This window comes from Anoplopoma fimbria, chromosome 1 (genome assembly GCF_027596085.1).
Source record: "Anoplopoma fimbria isolate UVic2021 breed Golden Eagle Sablefish chromosome 1, Afim_UVic_2022, whole genome shotgun sequence".
In the NCBI taxonomy this organism is placed as follows: Eukaryota; Metazoa; Chordata; class Actinopteri; order Perciformes; family Anoplopomatidae; genus Anoplopoma; species Anoplopoma fimbria.
In genome coordinates, this window is record NC_072449.1 from 14,327,065 (window position 1) to 14,347,282 (window position 20,218).

The 20,218-nt window shown below is 39.1% G+C and overlaps 1 protein-coding gene across 1 annotated transcript in view; it reads left to right on the forward strand.

Moving 5' to 3' along the window:
• LOC129092223 (seizure protein 6 homolog) overlaps positions 1–20,218 on the forward strand; it is a 167,001-nt gene that overhangs the window by 119,481 nt on the left and 27,302 nt on the right. Inside the window, exons 7-9 of the mRNA XM_054600080.1 lie at positions 11,252–11,437; positions 15,079–15,247; positions 19,830–19,996. Of these exons, the coding sequence (XP_054456055.1) occupies positions 11,252–11,437; positions 15,079–15,247; positions 19,830–19,996 (522 nt within the window). The remainder of the gene's footprint in view (positions 1–11,251; positions 11,438–15,078; positions 15,248–19,829; positions 19,997–20,218) is intronic.

Genomic DNA, 20,218 nt, shown 5'->3' on the forward strand with positions numbered 1-20,218 from the left:
TTGGGATGGCTTGAGCAGTGAAGCAGTGCATGTGTTGGCTGAGATAGGATTCATCACAGTTTAGTTGCTGGTGTACCTTATTGTTCACAGGCAGAGAAAGGAAAGTGCAGGCCTGACAGTGGTGGTGGAGAATGGCACCATGGATACTGTATATGTGATTGTAATTATGGTTGACCATGCTCAGAACATGCTCACACTCACCATCATCAGTTTACAATATGTCCCTTCTGACATGAATACAACATCTTTCTGGGATTCTTTCCACATCCCCAGTCAGGAAGCTACCATACAGCCTATATAAAGGCAGGCTGCATAATACATCGCATTGCATAATTCAGTGTGTGAGGCGATATGACATATGACACCCAATACAGTCATTTTTCCATGTCATTCATATACCCAACAATGATTATGTAGGCCTACATACTGCCAAACAACATGTAGGACCCATAGCTGTATCTGATGGGTCAAAAAGTTATTGTATATAAAATAACAGGTAAGGAGGTGACTTTTACTGATTTAGTCACAAACCACAAATTCGTATGATCATGGGATACTGTGTGTGTGAGTTAAACAACTCATAACCTGGATGCAAGGAAAGGCACAAGGGGCAAAGGGGGTTGTATTCAGTCGCTTATTTAATCTTAGGTTCGTTTTGGGCGTAACATGAATTAAAACAATCAGAGTTTCATCTCTATTCCCTTTAGCAGACCGAGCTGCAGATAGTTTGATGTATAGAAGAGCACACTTGATGACCTGCATGAAATGTCTTTGTTTACAGTAAAAAAACAAGTTTTATTAGATTTTTTTAGGAATAAAAGATATCAAGTATCAAATTAAGCTGCAATTATTATTATTATTATTATTATTATTATTATTATTATTATTATTATTATTAGTAGTAGTAGTAGTAGTAGTAGTAGTAGTAGTAGTAGTATCATGATTATAATATTTGGGGGCATAACCCTGCAAAAGTAAGGATAAATTGAGAGCAAACTGTTGAAAATGACAATCATTTCTTTCTTCCTTCTTCTGTTTCTGTCCACCTAATGAATATCAGTCCAATGTTCACTCTCCTTTTAGCTCTGTATTTGTCCATACCAACCCAAAATATATACGAGTCTCTTTAGCTGCTTAATGTTCCACAAAGTTCACCAGCTAGTCTCTAACTATGTCTGCTGATGAGCACGTAGAAAACAGTGGCTGTGTCACTGAAAAAAACTGCTTGCTGCTGCTCGAAATGAGGATGATAAGAGTAAAGTTGTGGCTTTAAAAACCTAAGTAAGCTGAAGGGGATGAGGGCTCCATAAAGCTGAAGAGAATGGCACCGTTATGTATCAAAAGTCTAACTCTATGTTACCCCATAGATTTATCAAACTATACTACAGTTTTACTTTGAATGTGTAAAAGCTGTTGCAGAGGATGGTCAAATACTGATGCTAATACTTGTATGTCTTTGCAAATAAACAGTCAAATATATTGATATTATTAGTACAAAGTAAAATGAATCGATGCTTCAGTTTAGAATTACTGGTTTCAATATCTCCTTTCAAAAAGCCCAGAAAATACTTATTAGGATACTATTGATGTAGATGATGTAAAATGAATCTAAGAGCTGCATGCTTCATCTAATTGATTGATAGTCTTCCATTTGACTCTTGCATTGCAAGAGTGATACTGGGAGATGGAGCTAAATGTTGAGCGGCGGATGGGCCAGCTCATTCTGCTCCTTGGATAATTATAAACCATTGACATGCTGACAAATTAATTTAAAATGGGCATGTTTCTAATACTATCTGGGTTATTATGAAGATGTAATTGCAACAGTATTTTTTCATGACTTAATTATGAATAAATTACTGCCATATCAGAAAAAAAGCATGAACAACAGCATACACAAATAGGGTTGGCATTCAGTCCATGAAGCATAAAACAAACATGGTGTGATGTCTTTAGGGAAAGCCGCGCCACATTACCCTGACTTTGTATTACAACCAAGAGAGTTGGACTGCCATCAATGGCCCTGACTCATTCTGGGATAAGGTTGAAAATCTAGTGCAGTTGTGCTTCGACACACAACCTCCCTTGTTGATATCTTCTTTCAGCCCATTATCTTATAAATATGTATTTTATTAATAATATTAAATATGTGGTAATTTGCATAGATTTCTAAAACAGAAATCTCAACATTAGATAAAGTAAGTTTAAAAAATGATTGTGTCATTTTGCTGACATATCAGGGTCAAATGTTTTATTTTGGATATCCCGTTGTGTCACTCCATGAATCAGAAAATACTGCTATCCTTTAATCCTACTATGTCTGCCTTGTAAAGTACTTTGTAATTGCTGCTTGTTTGATAAGTGCTATATAAATTATCTTTATTATTATTATTATTATTATTATTATTACACAAGATGTGTTTGCTAACTTATTAAACCTTCATTGCACAAAATGAGACTAATAGTCCAAAATCTAGCGTTAAATATTACAATTAGAAAGAAAATTTGTATTTCCCCTAAAACATGGTGTTTGTTGTTGAATGTACTCAGCTCTTTGACTAAGCGACAGCCAGGTGTTTCCCATCATGCCCTGGGGTTTGCAGTGTGTGGAGGGAAGCTGCACAATGGGCTCTAAAATCTGCGACCGTCTCGATCTCGTGAGGTTTGCTTTTCCCACGCGTGAATGACGTCAGAGCGAATAGGGAACAAGTCGGCCACAGAGCTAACAGCACGCATCGTCCATCTGAACGATGAGAGTCACACCTCAGTGACATGAAATTACAATATGGGTTATGGCAAATCTCAAATAGCAAAATCTTCAAGAAGCAGGAGGCACAGTATTTGTGAAAGGTGAAATGTGTGTCACAATAATATTTCAAATTAAATATTGTAATAATGTGAATAGATGTCCTGGTCGACACATCAGATTCTCAAGACAAGGAATCTAAGTCTGGTACAAACGCCCCTTAAAAATCTTTATTGTTGTAGTGTTTTTTACTGAAAATTGTGTGAAATTTGGTTGTTGAGGGACTATCATATATCAAATATTCAAATATGAATACCAAATCATATCACAAATGCAATATCAGTTCAAAATATCACAATTACATATATTTAAAATTGTTCTTTTCTACATGTTCTTTTTGCAAACAACTTGTACTATTTAATTTGGGGTCTGTTTTAACAGCAATGACTTCCAAGAAAGAAAAAAAGAATACGGCAGAGGGCTATGACTATAGACAGAAAACATGAAATAAAACCTGTAAAATATATATTCAATAACCATTAGCCCACATAACCACCCTGGAAATGTACAATGTAATTAAAGAGAACACTTACATTTAAGACAGTTTCACAGAGATTTTACAACTCAACATACTGTTGTAAACCTTCAAACAGGGCTAAAATTTATTTAAAACCTGTACCATTTCTCTAGTAACAAAGTTTACATTATTATTATTATTCACATTAATAAAAAAAAACCTGAATATTAATTCCAGTAATGCCTAAATCAGACCATCCCGTTAAAATATTGACAGATAACGGCCTTTGGGTATTTGTACTGGGATATTTTACAAGATATGTGTGTGTATTGAACGACAGGGTCAAAGCATTGTCAGCACTGCCAATCTTCAAGTTGTTTGCACTTAAATGGGAAGAAAGACCATAATGCATTTGGCTAAGTAATGAAAATATTACTAAATGATGCCACCTTGTTGCCAAAGTCCACAATAGCATGTGACTCTGTGGCGGCCCACTCACAGTCTACTTCAGAATTACTTACACTATAATAATGTTGCACACCAGAGAAAACTACAAAGAACACTTGGTCCCATTAAACAACTATGTCCTCTACTTCCAACCGAAGCGGACACCCAACAGATTTAACATCCGATACAGGCGTTTATACAGTTTTTCCTCAAGGTTTCAGTTCACCTCTGGCCCTTCATTCTCTATATTTATTTGAAAGACATTAACAGCTGTTTTTCCTTTATTATGTGTCATTGTCCTCTATTCTGACTGCTACCCAGAAAAGCTCTCATGGCACCAGAATTATGAAGAATCTCTCAGAAGAATGACACATTTCAAGTTAAGACATCAAATGCATGTTGAATATAAAGGGTCGAGAAGGGTCTGATAAAACTTAAACTCTACGCAGCTTTTTGCAGTCCAGAGTTGACGGTACAGTAAAGCATCTTTCCTTACAGACAAGGCCCAGTCCCACAGAGGTTATGACATTCTGTGAAATTGAATCTAATCACTGAAGGATAATTCCCACCCACAGTGTCCTCTCCTGTACAAGCCTGTCACACTCAGTTTTTCCCAATGAGCTCTGATGAGCCAGGCTTAAATGCATTCCCTCTGTCACTTTCTTTATTGATGTCCAGGCACAGAGGAAGATGCATGCATTTTTCATCAGTCCATGCAGAATGCAAGACAGCTAATAGACTATTTGTCTTTGTTAGCAAAAGGAAATGTCATTGTGCTACAAATATAGAACATCAGCAGGGCTGTCAGGATGCAGGATAGTAAACCGAAGGAGAAACCTTATTTAAGAGACTGGAACTGGTAACTGGGGCAATGTGTGTGATAGCAACTTATACTTTCACTCTGTATCAAGTCTGCATTTCAGTAAAAATATAAATGTCACTAAAATATGATATGCTGTATCAGCATTTAACGTTGCTTGCTTTCCTCAAACGGGAGTGAAAAGAAAAAAATTGTCTTGTTATGCAAACACTATAACAAGACCAAGGGTTTTGGAAAAAAAAACCTTCATTTGTGATGATTATCTTGCTGAACAAAGCGTGTAAGTTGCATCAATGTATGTTTGCCAGCTTATATTCTGCAAGAAATCGAATATCAAAAGTTATGCTAACTTCTGGGTTGACCTACAAGATATATCATGACTCTATAATATAGTATAGAGTACTAACCAAGCAAGTTATACCAGACACTGACAATGTCTGGAAAGCAATGGAGAGCACAAAAAAAAGCATAGTTCTCTACAAAAATGTAAATATTGGTTGTCTAAACAACCTCCAGGAATTATAAAAAAATATTTTTTGTATGTAGTAAATACATAGTGGAGTTACATATGTACTGACAAGGCCCCTGCTGTAAACAGACCACATTGGGTCAACTCTTCTAAAAGTAGTAATTTAGCTTCACAACTTTACACACAAACACGAAATAAATAACTATTTCCACTTGGCAACTGGAAACTGATGTGCTGCGTATAAAACACCACTATCAATTGTAGCATGCTTTAGATATATACACAAATGCAATGTGTATATTCTCAATAGTCATAACAGAATCGTTCACGATTACATAAACTGAAGATGAAATAATAATAATCAATCCTTTATTAGTCCCACAATGGGGAAATTATTTCTCTGCATTTAACCCATCCCAGAGGAGCAGTGGGCTGCAATGAAGCGCCCGGGGAGCAACTTGGGGTTAGGTGTCTTGCTCAAGGACACCTCGGCATGTTGCCGGTAGAGGGGTTTGAACCACCAACCTTGTAGTTACGGGACAAGTGCTCTACCTCATGTGCCACAGCCGCCCCATGACGTAGTTACTCTATTGTACTGTATACTAAATACATTATTTGTTGTTCACACCACAGAGGAAATCTGAATTCTATTTATAGTGTTCAAGCTCTGATTTCTGAGAGATCTAATTGGTTACAGCTGTTTTCACAGGTGCATTCTGGGTGCAGGTGATTGATAATTGAGTGTGTAATTTCGATGGCAGTGTTTAGCAAACAACACACAGGCTTTTGGTTTTTACTGATGTGTCTAATGGAGATATACGAATGTATTTGGCAAACATAGTGTAGAGCATACAATGTGCTTATGGTTTAGCAAACCTGTTCAATAGATTGGTTATATCAGTTAGTGCTTTCAATTACTATGCCACAAATACAAGCTTTTGTGTCTTATCAATTGCAAAAAAAAAGAAAAGAAGATATTTGTATAATAACGATGCCTCAAATGACAATGTGAAAACAATGTGAAGGGGTCAGTGCAGCTCCCTACAGCTTTATCAGAGAGTTTCAGCTGTTTCTGGCAGAAAAGCTCTCAAACACCACTGTACCGTACCTGCTCAGCACCAAACGGCAGACTACACAAATTCAAACAGAGGGAAGGTCAGAAAAGGGAAAAGTAATACAGTAGTGGTATTGCATAGCTGGTCCTTTGTCTTCTTTTGGTCCTGCTGCATATCCTACAGGGACTTATCAGCAGCTTTTCATTTTCTGCACTATTCCATCTCGTGCTGTGTTGAAGTATCTCTCATTGTAATATAGTTATTCATGAAATGTTATTAATAAGAGGGGCCAAAATTGTGTTACATGTGGCCCATGCCTCTTGTATGATCTGAGTGTTTCTGTGCCCCATCCTCTCTTTCCTGCTGGCTATTTATCATTGTTAATGGCCTCTTGAGGATGGAGAAAAGAGGGGTGTAACCCCAGTGGATTATCCTTGGAGCAGCTACTGTAGGTCTTCTTTATTTCTGTCTTTGTTTTGCTCTGCCATTCTCTCTGTCAGACTCAGACTTTTCTCCCAGTGGGTCACTGTGAAATTAGAGCAGTGCTTTAAATGTCTGGGTTAGCTTTCAAACAGCATATGGTTTTTTAACACCATCAATGGTTTAATGGCAGCTCCTCTTTGAACACATCTAGTTATTATATATAATTATTAATATAAATATTTTGATATCAGAGGACAGTGCTCTGACTCTAGAACAACATGCCATACGCCATAATTCACATTGAAAGTGATAATTCACTTATGTGATAATTCACTTAAAGGAATTTCATGCTTATTTTTGTAAAGGCCGTTTTATGCTTCTAGGAAAAGAGGGTCGTTGACATTAGCTTGACTTAAAACTCATGAGACTATCAAGTTACAAACAGGTCCTGTGACTAGAGAGTCAATAACAAGTAACGAGGAACAAAATGTCAACGTTAACTTTCAGTAAATGCCATGCAGACTTTGTCAGTCTTAACGGCCTTCTGAACATACCAGTATGTGTGGCAGGCTGCTGATAACAACCAGTCAATCGTCTAATAACATTTGAAGTGTGTGGACAGTCTTCACAAATAAAACTCAAAATAAATGATGTTGCTCTGCCTGTGTGTAAATAGGCAACTTTTTATTGTTTGCCATAAAAACTTACCTTAACCTTATGAGGTTATAACTACTGTTGCATGCACAGCTTGGGGTAAAAAATATGTTACTGCAGGTTTAATATTTACTGATTCCAAAAAATTATTTGTAACCCAATGTGTGGAAACAAGAAGTTTATTTTAAACATTAGGTGAACAATACAATTGTTCATATTTAATGTAATCATAAAGATCCTAAAGATGTCCTGGAAAACAGTATGACTGGGCTCTATAAAATGTAGCAAATTTAATAATTGTTGCTTTAAATTGAGTAGCTACCATGAGGTGAAAGAATGTATGGATATGTTTATACTAAACTGGCATTTGCTCTGTGACTAAGTGACCTTTTTAGATAATCTTAGCATATGTACCATAAATGAAGCATGATATGCAGAAAGACCCTGGCGTCCTGTGGCACAGAGATTCCAGCTGCTCTAGACTGAAGCCTGGAAACAGAGCTGCCAGATGCATTAATCTCTGCAGAGTTTGTCAGTTCCTCACAGTAATGCGAGGCCAATGGTCAACAAAAAAATTCTCTGGGGGAGCAAACAAGATTAGAGATGAAGTTTGATCTGAGTGAAACCAATTCACATTAAAGCTGCATCACAATATGGCTGCAAAAAAATGTAATTAAATTTACATCCACTAGCTACAGGGGACTAATAAACATCTCATTATTGCTCTTCTCCTGTAATCTACACTGTAGCCACAAGGCCTGGTTCGATACAGTGAAGGCCAACAGCGGTTGTAGAGAGCTGGCTTATGGACAGTCTCATGTGCTGGTTAAGCAGCTCAGGAGCAGCAGAGGAGACAGTAATACAGCCTGCTGAAGTAGAAAATACATATTTACTAATGAAATATAATTGATCAGAACTAAGATTCTGAAATAAATGTATACACATTAATTACAGTAAAAGTTTCAGTGTCCCCTTTCATTAATTAGTTCACTTCTGAACGGAAGTAAGATTACAAATGAAGCAGTGCAGAAGTACACCAGTTCACGCAAAGAACACCAACAACCAACCAAATCACATCACAATACCTGTCAACATTCACACATATTGATGGCAGTGGCCGCTATACAAGGTGCAAGATGCTCATCAAGATTTAATCAAATATTCATACTCACTGTCAGACCAATGGCACAGCCTTAAGGATCAGTTTTGACCAGGAGGTGGATTGACCACCGATCATTTGATTAGTGGACAACCTGCTCTACCTCTTGACTCCCGTTGAATTAGTGTGACTTTGAATTTCATATAGAGTAATTCATGTTTGCTGTCCTCTAGTACTTTTATTGTTGGTTCTGCATTGTACCCACCCACTATTCTGCCTGTGGGATGCAAGCTATATAGAACTTCCAAAGTGTACTATTTGAAAAGGTACATTAATATTACCCTGTAAAATAACATGGACAGATTAGACTCTTCAAATGGAAACTCTGATAAAACTTTGTCCAAATAGCCCATGAGCATCTATGTACATTTCCATTACCTTTGCTCTATGGATGTTCAGCTTTTATATTTTTTTACTCATCATTTTTAAAGATCCAAACTATGATGCGTCGCACTGTAGGTCAACTTATACCCTCTTGTATGACAAAGGAAAAAAGGAAAGCAGTGATTATCAATAACCTTTCATTATATCCCAAAACATGATATATGGCCTCAAGGTCTACGAAGACAAGACAAAGTGATACAGCATTCAGCAGCCATTTTACTGCTGCAAGGCAATTTGTCTCAGTGAAAGCTCCCTGTTAGCACCAGTGTTATGATGCCACAATGCTACCATGATGGCTCTTTTATCTCTTTTCTAGTCTCCAGTGAGCCTATGAGCTTCATAGTTTTTGGGTTGGCCGGGATATTAATAGCTACAGCTGACCATGGTAATGACTAGCACAGGGAGTGATAGGACACAGCTCCAGCAGCTGCTGCTATGGCTGCACTAGTCTGGGACATTGCTCTAATGAGAAATACTATAAAGACCAACTTCTCTTCGTATCTCTATTTCTTTGAGACACTATAGAGCTGGCCAACATCCCTCAGCTCTAACAGAGTGTTGGCGGCGGCCGAGGTCGTAGGTTGTCATTTATTGGCCTATTTAATCTCCCTACATATTTCCTCGCCTGAGGCACAGCGCTGTCCCCAACAGACAGAATCAATAGCACCACTACTGCCAAGCCATCCAGGGGCTAACAATAAAACTACGACAATTACAGTGAGATGGATCAGAGTCTTTAGCAGAAATATATTATTAATATGTTTGGCTGAATGCCAGCAGCCGGAAGGGAGATAAATCGGTGCCAATAAAAAAAAGCCACTTAGTTAACTGGTCACCTGGGAGCCTGCACAGGTTCCCCACATATCGGTAGTGATGTGACAAGTCTTTGTATGTGTGTGTTTGTGTGGGTGTAAATGCTACCTACCAGCAGGTGGTAGCCACAGGGGGACACGGGTACACTAAAGGTCACTGTGGTGGTGTTGCTGTATATTTTCCATGGGACATTTGTTGTTTTATTTACCTCTGTTTAAGCAGATAGGGAACGTTTCCTGAATTTTTAAGTAGTAACCAGATACTCTGTATGTTTATAAGAGACATGATTCTATTTCTAATTGTACTTGTGTATTTTCTGTCAAAGTCGAAACCATTTTGGTTGTTTCCCGAGATTTCTCTTTTTCTTCTCAGTGGTAAGAGGATAAGATACGATAATCCTTTATTAGTCCCGCAGCGGGGACATTTGCAGGATGACAGCAGCAGAGAGTATAGTGCAAACAAGAGACATAAGTAAAAAACAAGATCCCAACAAGTATTATAAATAAGTAAACTGGGGGGGCCTGTTGGAAAAAGGTGACATCAGAAAACAAATTCCAAACAAATTACATTTTGCAATATTTGAAACAGAAAGTGATGACAGTCAACTATAAAACAAACCTGATCATTCCACAGTCATACAGTTAATGAGGTAGATAAGCTTCAGTTTTTATGTGTTAGGGTCAATAAATAATACATAAATAATACCTTTGATTGTTGCTTATTATAAGCTCTGGATAATCAATGTTATGTTGTGTTAAAATATAAAGATCTGAAGCCAGCTGGAAGATTTACGAGACATTCTGTTCTCATTCACTCATCTTTTCAGATAGCGGGCTTTTCTATTGCTGTTAAGCTACCAGTAACGACAGGTGCTTGTGCAGGTGTTTCACACTGAGAGGCTTTCAGTGGTTCAAAAGGAATCAGCCCCCCCTCCAGAAAGGTTTCTAATGTGAAACAGTGCAGGAAGTGTTTGTTGAACTGACAAAAGCTGACAAAATTAGTGAATGAAAACAGTATCTGTGTTTAACTGAGTCAGAGCAGCATAGTAGTGAGTTTCTTGTTGTAGGAATTACTGCTTTATTTTTACATTTCTTTGGCTATTTTTTGAGACTCCACAATGGTTCTGTACTCATCTCCCTCTCTTTTATTCCGCTCTTGTATTTAGAAATGCCTGTTATTCATAACAGTCACTGAGGACGGGGCTCTGCTTTTTAAAATAGAGCTTTTGTCTCTTCAACTTTCACACGTAAAGTTTGGGTGAATCTCTTAAACCATGTAGGTGCATTCTCAATGCCCAACCACCAAAATCTGGATGAGTGAATGTACTAAATTGATAAAAGATACAGGATACAGTTTGGCCCATTTTAGCTGTTACACATGATTTCATCAAAAACTTCAGAAGTTTCTGGGTTTCCTTTTGATTTTATCGTCCTGGGTTCAGTTACTCCTATAACAAAATATCCAACCACAACCCCTGACCAAACCATTAATAGCCTAAACAAGAGCATTTTATTCTTGGAGCTTATTGAAGGCTTTGTGGAACTTTGTAGGAAGCTGTTTTTGGTGTGACACATGAGCCGCTAGCTCAAACTAACTTCACTGAGTCTTTTCAACCTCTGAAACTAAACCTCAGCTCTCGCTGAAATTTCACATTCTTTCAGCTTAATTCCCTCTCCCTTTGTGTCTCATTCTCTTTCTCTGTTTCTGTCTTAAATCTCTCTATATTTGACTCTTTCATTTCTTCCTCTGTCTGTGTCTCTGCAGCCTTTGTGTTGAGCTGTGTCTTCCCCCAGCGGCCTCTCTACGGCGATGTATCCGTGAGCAGTCTCCACTCTGGAGGGGAGGCTTTCTTCTCCTGCCTGACCGGCTACCAACTGCAAGGCTCCAGTGTGCTGACCTGCCGCAATGCTAGCACCCCCTACTGGAGTAGCAAGGAACCACACTGCCTAGGTGATACACCCAGAACTAGGAGGGAACACAATCCCAGCTCATCCTCCATTTCCTCAGACCATAGACAGGAAGGACAGCCACCAAACACTTTAAGACGACTTCAGAGAATAACAGAGATATCATTGTATCTGGGTTTTATTTTCTATACATACTTGTTGTTTATTTAAAATAATAATACATCTGATACAATTATATTCATATATTAGTGAAGTAATGAACACAATTCCATCATTTCTAACTGAGATGAATTCATAAAAGCATGACTCCTTTACAGTATCAGCATAACAATTCAAGTAAACACATTTTTTCAGAATTATTGGCCTCTGTGTTTTACATCTAACAATTATAGTACAGATATAACTTCATGGTGGTGTAGTGGTTGGCACTGCCACCTCACAGCAAAATGGTGACGGGACTTTGTTCTCCCCGTGTCAGCATGGGTTCTCTCCGGCTTCCTCCCACAGTCCAAAGACATGTAGTTTAGGTTAATGGATGACTCTAAATTGACCGTAGGTGTGAGTGTGAGCCTGAATGGTTGTCTGTCTGTATGTTTCATCCCTGTGATGGTCTGGAGACCTGTACATGTGAACCCTGCCTTCCCCAATGACAGATAAGCGGAAACAGGTGATCGATGGATATTTGATGAATGCAATTATTATTTAATTAATGAACAATGAATGAGGAGAAAAAATCGAATCTAATAAAATGATTAAGTTATTATTAATTACAATATATAATAAGTAATAAAAAATGTATTTAGAAACATAAACATATTTATAAAACCAATGCTCTAATAATCCTTATTATTAGCAAGACATTATTAGCATAATTAGCATTAGCATTAAATCTAAAGTAGTAATACACATTAATATTATATTTGTTTAATATCGTTGTGCTGGATTACATAAAACAGATAGTATTTGAATTATGCAATTCTTACAAATTAGATATTCGTTAGAGTGTTCTTTATAGAATCCTTATTCTAATTCTATGATGAGGATTACTTGACATGAACATGGTTTACTGCTGTTTTGGCAGTTTGTATTGTAAGCTTAGTGGGCCCTTGGAGCCCTGACCTCTGACTTCATGGGGCGGTCTACTGTTACCTTTCAGTATTTTATTTTTTGAATCTGTGTTAACTGAGCTTCAGTCTCAACCGCCAGCCTTTCAATTCTCACCAACCATCACCACATTTTGGGTTCTTTTTTCAGAAGACTTGCAGCCAAGAGTTATCTGTTGGACCTTCTGTTCCTTTTGCATGACAGGCATAGATAGAGGCAGACCTGGACTCCCACAGGAGTGTGTGGATGATGAATGTTTTTTCTTTCTTTGCTCCTATGAAGCTGGCTGATGAATAATAAGTGACCATTTTACTCCTGATCACACTGATCGACTCTGAAGCCCTGTTCAGGGACTGTTTCTCTGAAAGCAATTTCAAACAGACAGTTTGTGGGGCTGTACATCTGTATCTCTCCATCTTGATTGTGTGTGTGTGTGTGTGTGTGTGTGTGTGTGTGTGTGTGTGTGTGTGTGTGTGTGTGTGTGTTTGATAGAGCATAAAGCAGGTGTATCGAGGTGTGATTACTGAAGGCTGGGCAGGATGCCACTGGGTTTATTTTCCTGCTCTGCTTTAATTAAGCTTTGTCTGCATGAGTAACCTTGACCTGATCAGCTGGGACACACACACACACACACACACACACACACACACACGCACACACACACACACACACACACACACACACACACACACACACACACACACACACACACTCATACTCACAACTTTCCATAGCTGTAGATGGATTTTCTGAGTGTGGATATCTGATTGTATCTTTTTCTATCCGCATGTCTTGGTTCCCAACATGTACGTATCTCTTGATTTTAAAATCAAGGTGATTGATAAGTGATCAATCTGATACACTTTCTGAATAATTACAATATAAATTAATTATTTGGTCAATTCAAATGTTCGATTAACCCAAATTACATTAACATGATTTTCCCTCCCATCTCCAATGGTATTGAGCCATGCTATCAACAGCTTTCATCGGGAAAACTTTCTTGATGGAACGCAGGTTGGAGGGATAAACAGAATTATTTAAACTATCGAAACAGTACTTAATTACATTCTAAGGAGATTTTTAGAGGAGCAGTGTGTAACATTCTGGAGGGATCTCATGGCAGAAATGTAATCCAATTTTTATTAATGTGTTTTTATTATAATCAAAACTAATGAAACCAAGAACTGTTGTGTTTTCCTCAGCCTTGAATGAGCCCTTCATATCTACATAGGGAGCAGGTCCTACTCATGGATGTATAAAAAGAACTGGATACAGCATTGGAGGCGGAGCCACAATCATTCATAAGGTTGCTCGGTGGAACATGAAGCCAAAATGGCTCAACTTCAGAGTAAAAAATGACCCGGATCTTTCACCAATCTCTCACATTAGGAGGACAGTAGAGCGAGTGCAGTAGTGTTTCCTTCAGCCCCTCCTCCCAGCTCTCGAGCTCATTCACATGAACGGAGGAAGAAAAATAACTTATAGAGCATTTTACATCTTTTAAGACTTTTAAGATTTGAATAAATTTATCAAGTGTTCATAATGGGAAGTTGATTTAACTTTAAAATGCATCCTCTGATTCATGAGGGGTATTCCATTGGTTACAATCTGTGACCTCACCACTAGATTCCACTAAATCTTACAAACAGTTTCTTTAAGCTTTGATTACAATCGAGCATGCATCTGTTGCAGTATTCTCTGAAACGCCAGGGGGCGTACATACAAAACGTTCTATGAGGCAGGAAGTCAACAAGTGTTACCAGAAGAACCCTATAGACCAAACATGGCTGCACGCTGTGGTATACAGCTCCTAAATGTCGAGAAAAATATTGTTATCTTAAATACCTAGCCTTGTATTTTAGTGTGAAACCTTACTGTTTTTGTTCAGTACATTTACTGTTGATGATTTTAGGTTTCAATGTAATCCAAACCAACACTAGCATAGCATTATTTCCATTAGCACAACAACAGTGTCAGAGTTCCTTTTTTTTTAAATACAAGTACTATTTTCATTATCTCGTTAGACTTTTTGAACAGACATTTCACATTAAAAGTCTTTGAGAAGATTAAAGGCCATTATCTTTTTTCTTAGGTTTTTAGAGAGACAGCAGAGTAGAAGTGATTGATTAATGAGTCAGAACAGCACTTCTGTTAAAACGAGATAGTAGGAACAACAGAATGGTGAGTATGACATGACTGCCGTATCAAATTAGAGCTTTGTAAATGTACATTATGTATACCATGTTAGATACAACAGGCAATTTCAGCCTGTATTGGTCCATGCTTGCCACCAGCGTACATGTTTTCTTGTAATTCTCTTTGATCAAACAGCTTTTTAACAAAATTTCACTGCTCATATGGAAAATAAGCTTTCTGTTGCAATAATGAAAAAGAACAGCATCCATGTCCTTTTTTCGGGCTGGTCTACTTCCTGTTTGTCTAGACTGACACAAGAGCTTAATTCGGGCAAATAAGGTTATCTTTGCTCTCAGCACCAGCTTATGAATTTATAGTTGACATTCAATGTTTATAATGTTGCATTTCATCTTCACATTTCCTCCTTCTCCTCCCTCTCAGCTGCTTGTGGTGGTTTGATGAAGAACATCACAGTCGGTCGGATCGTCTCTCCCGGTTTTCCCAGCAACTACAGCAACAACCTGACCTGCCACTGGCTGCTGGAGGCTCCTGAGGGCCAGAGAATACATATCCACTTTGAGAAGGTTGCGCTTGCTGAGGATGATGATCGGTAAGCAAGACCTTCAGCTTTTTTATGTCGATGGTTGAACATTGTTAACAGTGAAACTGTGTATTTTCTTTGAACTAAGGTCATCTTAGTTGTCGCCTGGCTTTGGGTTGATAAGATTAATGTTGTTCAGCATTCACTGATTCTCATTTAAAAAATAACCAGATTTTGTCAAAGGGGAGAAGCAGTTTAAAGTGATTTCCTGTTGCAATACGAATTCCAGGTGAGAGTTTTCTGCAGTCAGAAGTCACCATTCAATTCAATTCAATTCAGTTTATTTTGTATAGCCCAGAATCACAAATTACAAATTTGCCTCAGAGGGCTTTACAATCTGTACACATGCGACATCCTCTGTCCTTCCCTCACATCGGCACAGGAAAAACTCCCCTAAAAAAAACCTTTAACAGGGAGAAAAAAGGAAGAAACCTATGGGAGAACGACAGAGGAGGGATCCTTCTCCCAGGATGGACAGAATGCAATAGATGTCATGTGTACAGAATGAACAACATAACAGAGTTACAACACATTCAATGTATATGACATAAATGATTCATATAATAAGACTACTTATAATAACAGCAGCAATTATTATAGTAGAATTATAATTATGAAAATAGGGATAGTAATGTGATTAATAATAATAATCGAAGTAGCAGTGGGTGTCAGTCGGGTCACAGCAGGAGGCACGACTACGGTCCAGGTACCACAACGATTCATGGAAACCTGCAGAGCGAGAAAGCAAAAAGGCCTTCAGGGTGGAAGTAAAGCTAAAATGCTTAATGGTACAGGTAATAGTAATAGTAATGTCATCCATCCATCCATCCATCTCCTTCCGCTTATCCGGGGCCGGGTCGCGGGGGCAGCAAGCTAAGGAGGGTCCTCCAGACGTCCTTCTCCCCAGCAACACTTTCCAGCTCCTCCTGGGGAACCCCGAGGCGTTCCCAGGCCAGACGAGATATATAATCTCTCCAGCGTGTTCTGGGTCTACCCCGGGGCCTCTTACCAGTTGGACGTGCCTGGAAAACCTCTAAAGGGAGGCGTCCAGGAGGCATCCTGATCAGATGCCCGAGCCACCTCAGCTGGCCCCTTTCGACGCGAAGGAGCAGCGGCTCTACTCCGAGCTCCCTCCGGATGTCTGAGCTCCTCACCCTATCTCTAAGGCTGAGCCCAGCCACCCTACGAAGGAAGCTCATTTCGGCCGCTTGTATTCGCGATCTCATTCTTTCGGTCACTACCCAAAGCTCATGACCATAGGTGAGGGTTGGAACGTAGATGGACTGGTAAATCGAGAGCTTTGCCTTTCGGCTCAACTCCTTCTTCACCAAAACGGTCCGGTACAACGCCCGCATCACTGCTGACGCTGCACCGAACCGCCTGTCCATCTCCCGCTCCATTTTACCCTCACTCGTGAATAAGATCCCGAGATACTTGAACTCCCTCGCTTGGGGCAGTGACTCACTCCCAACCGCTCCCAATCGTGGCTCCCGTGGCTCCCAATCGTGGCTCCCAATCGTGGCTCCCAATCGTGGCTCAATCGTGGCTCCCAATCGTGGCTGTACCTGGACCACGGTCCAGGTACAGCCACGATTTATAGAAGCCTGCGAAGCGAGAAAGCACATTCAGTACATTTTATAGTTAATAGGCTCCTCTGGTGTCGGTGGAACAGCTCAGAATCTGAGTAATTTTTAGATGTCAATGATAATGCTGCCAATGATAATGCTGCACATCAGAAATTAACCCTGTGAAGATTCTTCAGCACATTTGCTAGACCTCAAGGAAAGACAGATCAGATTTTAATGAGCACTAAATAAGCACTTTGTTTATAATAATTGTTATAAAATCACAAACACTAATCCAGATAAGTCTGTAGTTTTGCAATATTTTAAATTTTCAAAGTCTTATAAAATTCGTATGATTTTTAATAAGGTTTTTCACCGCTGAAGGTTTTTGGGGGGAGTTTTCCCCATCTGAAGCAAGGGTCTATAGAAAATGGGGTTATAGAAATAAATTGACTTGACTTGAGTTGACTTATTGAAAAACAAAAATAACTGCTGGTCTTTCACTTTCCCTAAACAGACTACACAGAGATTGATCTCCTCCCCCACTGCCCCATTCCACTCTATCTGTAGAGTCATTTCAAGTATCAAGAAGTTTGTTTAAAGGAATTCCCAAGACAACCAACCAAAAAGGGCTAAAAGCTCTGGAAAATGATCTGCAGTGAATGGTGGAGAATTTTAGATGGTTGTCACCCTGACAAGAATCTAATTCTTTCTTTTTACTCATGAAACGGTCTAAAGTGATGACGGTTGATAATGTCAGGACATATGCACTAGTAACAGGCAGTTGTCACCCTAGTCTTAGGGATGGATTACCAGCCTCTTTCCATGTGCACGTTCCATCACGCCTCTCGTGCCTCCTACCTTCTGCTTTGTCCCTGTAAGAACATAATTTCTGAGGACCCTGCAGGGGAACAACTGGCTGTCAGTGCAGCTCTTGCTGGAGTGTCATTTTAGAAGCATGGGGCTCCTGTTACAGACGACTGAAAGGACAGCCACAGGGGGGAAATTAGCTGAATAATCCATTTTGTATACAAGCCTATAGCTGCTCCAAGCTGCTATTACACTCCTGCTACAAATATAGACCTCATCGATATGAACAGACATCTGAACAGCTCCAGAAACTGAAAAGATCAGTGAGAAGAGTTGATGTGGAGACAATAGAGAAGAGGCACGAGTGTAAAAGGTGGTAGTGTCATGAGCTGAGGTCTGCTAGCATTTCAGTTTCTCGTTAAAGGCAATCTGCTTTTATACACACAACTTCAGTGACTTTGGTGATATAGATACCAAGCTTGACCATAGACCCATCACCAGAACACGGCAACTTCATTTGATGACCAATAGAAGCACTACTCTACCAATCACAGCTTCTTTCAAACCAGATCCAGATATTTATCCGAGTTACCAATTTGTATTGAACCAAACAAGTGGGATGTGAAAGCCTGAAGCTGCACTAACAGTGCTGTTGAAAAAAATGTCATTAATACATTAAAACTCAAAGCCTTCAGTTAGTGCATGAGTTGTAGGTACTTAGAGGAATAGTGGTCCTTTCAGAGCTGTTTTGGGTCCAGACAAGGCCAGTTTCGGTTTCATCTAATCTCTGGGTCTTTTTAGGGGATATGCAGAGAATTTTACTTAGCAATAATATAAGCTGTTATATTTTTATATAAAGTTGACTCTCAACCAAACTGGGAGGGACGCAAGAGTGTTAACCACTTGAGAGAAATAAAACAAAAGGACGAACATTTTTCACATTCAGTCAGTGTTAATAGAAACATAAAGAATTATACAAAACACTCCCAGGTAAAATGAAAAGACTAAAAGACTTCCCAACTGCAGAAGAAAGTACAGCATGAAGCATCAGCTGGGTCCAAGTTGTCTGCTTTACATTTTACTAATCCTGATGTTCTTTATTGGCCTGACTCCTCTATAAGGTGTCATTAATCATAGTAAATGGATTCATAAAAGGGTGTGTCTGTTTCAAATTTCACATTGGGTCTCATTTTTCTAGGGTTTTGGTTTTGGTAATCACTTTCTCCAATAATACCATCATAGTCACCAACGTCAGGGCTATCATCTGGAAACATAGGTTGTAAAAAAAATCAAATGTACAAACGTAAAAGAGAAAACGAAGGTGACTGTTGTGTCAGTTGTTTACATTCATCATAGTTCACACACCAACCTCTTTCTTAAACTTTGAACTGCATTACCATACTAACCATAGTTGTGCTTACACTGTTTTTTTAATCATTATCATAATCAGAAGCTGTTTATAGAAAAGTACGTAACATGCAGACAGGAAGACACTGTTTTAGTGGCGTGAGGTCCTGGTCCTGATGGACCTCAGCCTCCTGCCAGAGGAAAGGGGTTCGAAGAGTTTATGTGCAGGGTGAGAGGGGTCGACTACAATCTTACCTGCCCGCCTCATGGTCCTGGAGGTGAACAAGTCATGGAGGAACGTTAGATTGCAGTCAATCACCCTCTCAGCAGAGCAAATTATACTTTATGCAATGAGACATTATTTCAGATTTTTACGTCCAAATTAAGAGGTTTAGTTTATGTGTTTGTTACAACTAGTCGGATGATACGACAGCTTGTTTTCAAGAATCATACTCTAGCTATACAATGTTGTGCGGAGTACAGGAATGTCCTGTTATTCTCGTGTTGGACTCACTCATTATTTCAGGATGTTTGCCTGATGTCTTAAAGTCACAGCGTACCTTTGGAGTGGTTCATTAACAAGTGAAATCAGATCCTAACAACAGGTATAGCTCCTTTTGAAATAGCTGATCTTATATCAATCTTATATATAGTATAAATCTTAATATCCTTGTGGGGCAACTGTGGCTCAGTGGGTTGTCCTCCAATCAGAGGATTGGCGGTTCGATCCCCTGCTACGGTAGTTCATGCCAATGTGTGTGTTGTTGGACACTTAACCCCAAGTTGCTTCCAAAGGCTAGCCCAGGTATTGATTTCATCAGCAGGAAGAGAGAGGCCTGCCAAATTATTCTTTGTTCCCTTTCTACTAGGTTGCTGATCAAAAATGGTAACAGCATAGATGCAGCTGCCCTTTATGATTCATATGAGGTGGAGTATCTTCCCAATGAAGGTCTACTCAGCACGTCCAGGCATCTTTTCATTGAGCTGACTACAGACGCCACAGGCACATCTACTGGCATTGCCATCCGGTACCAAGGTAAGCACCATAACTATGGATAATTCAAGTATTGCATGTGTTGACATGGTGTTTGTCATGCTAGCGTCATGTGGGCTTCATGACACATATTGTAGAAACATTGAGAAAACATGGCAGCAAAGCCCATCAGAAGGCATTCATGATAAAAACACACAAAGGCACTTTCTACAAGAGGATGTAAGCTCTCTAATTGTTTCAGGCCAAAGCAGCTTAACATCAGTG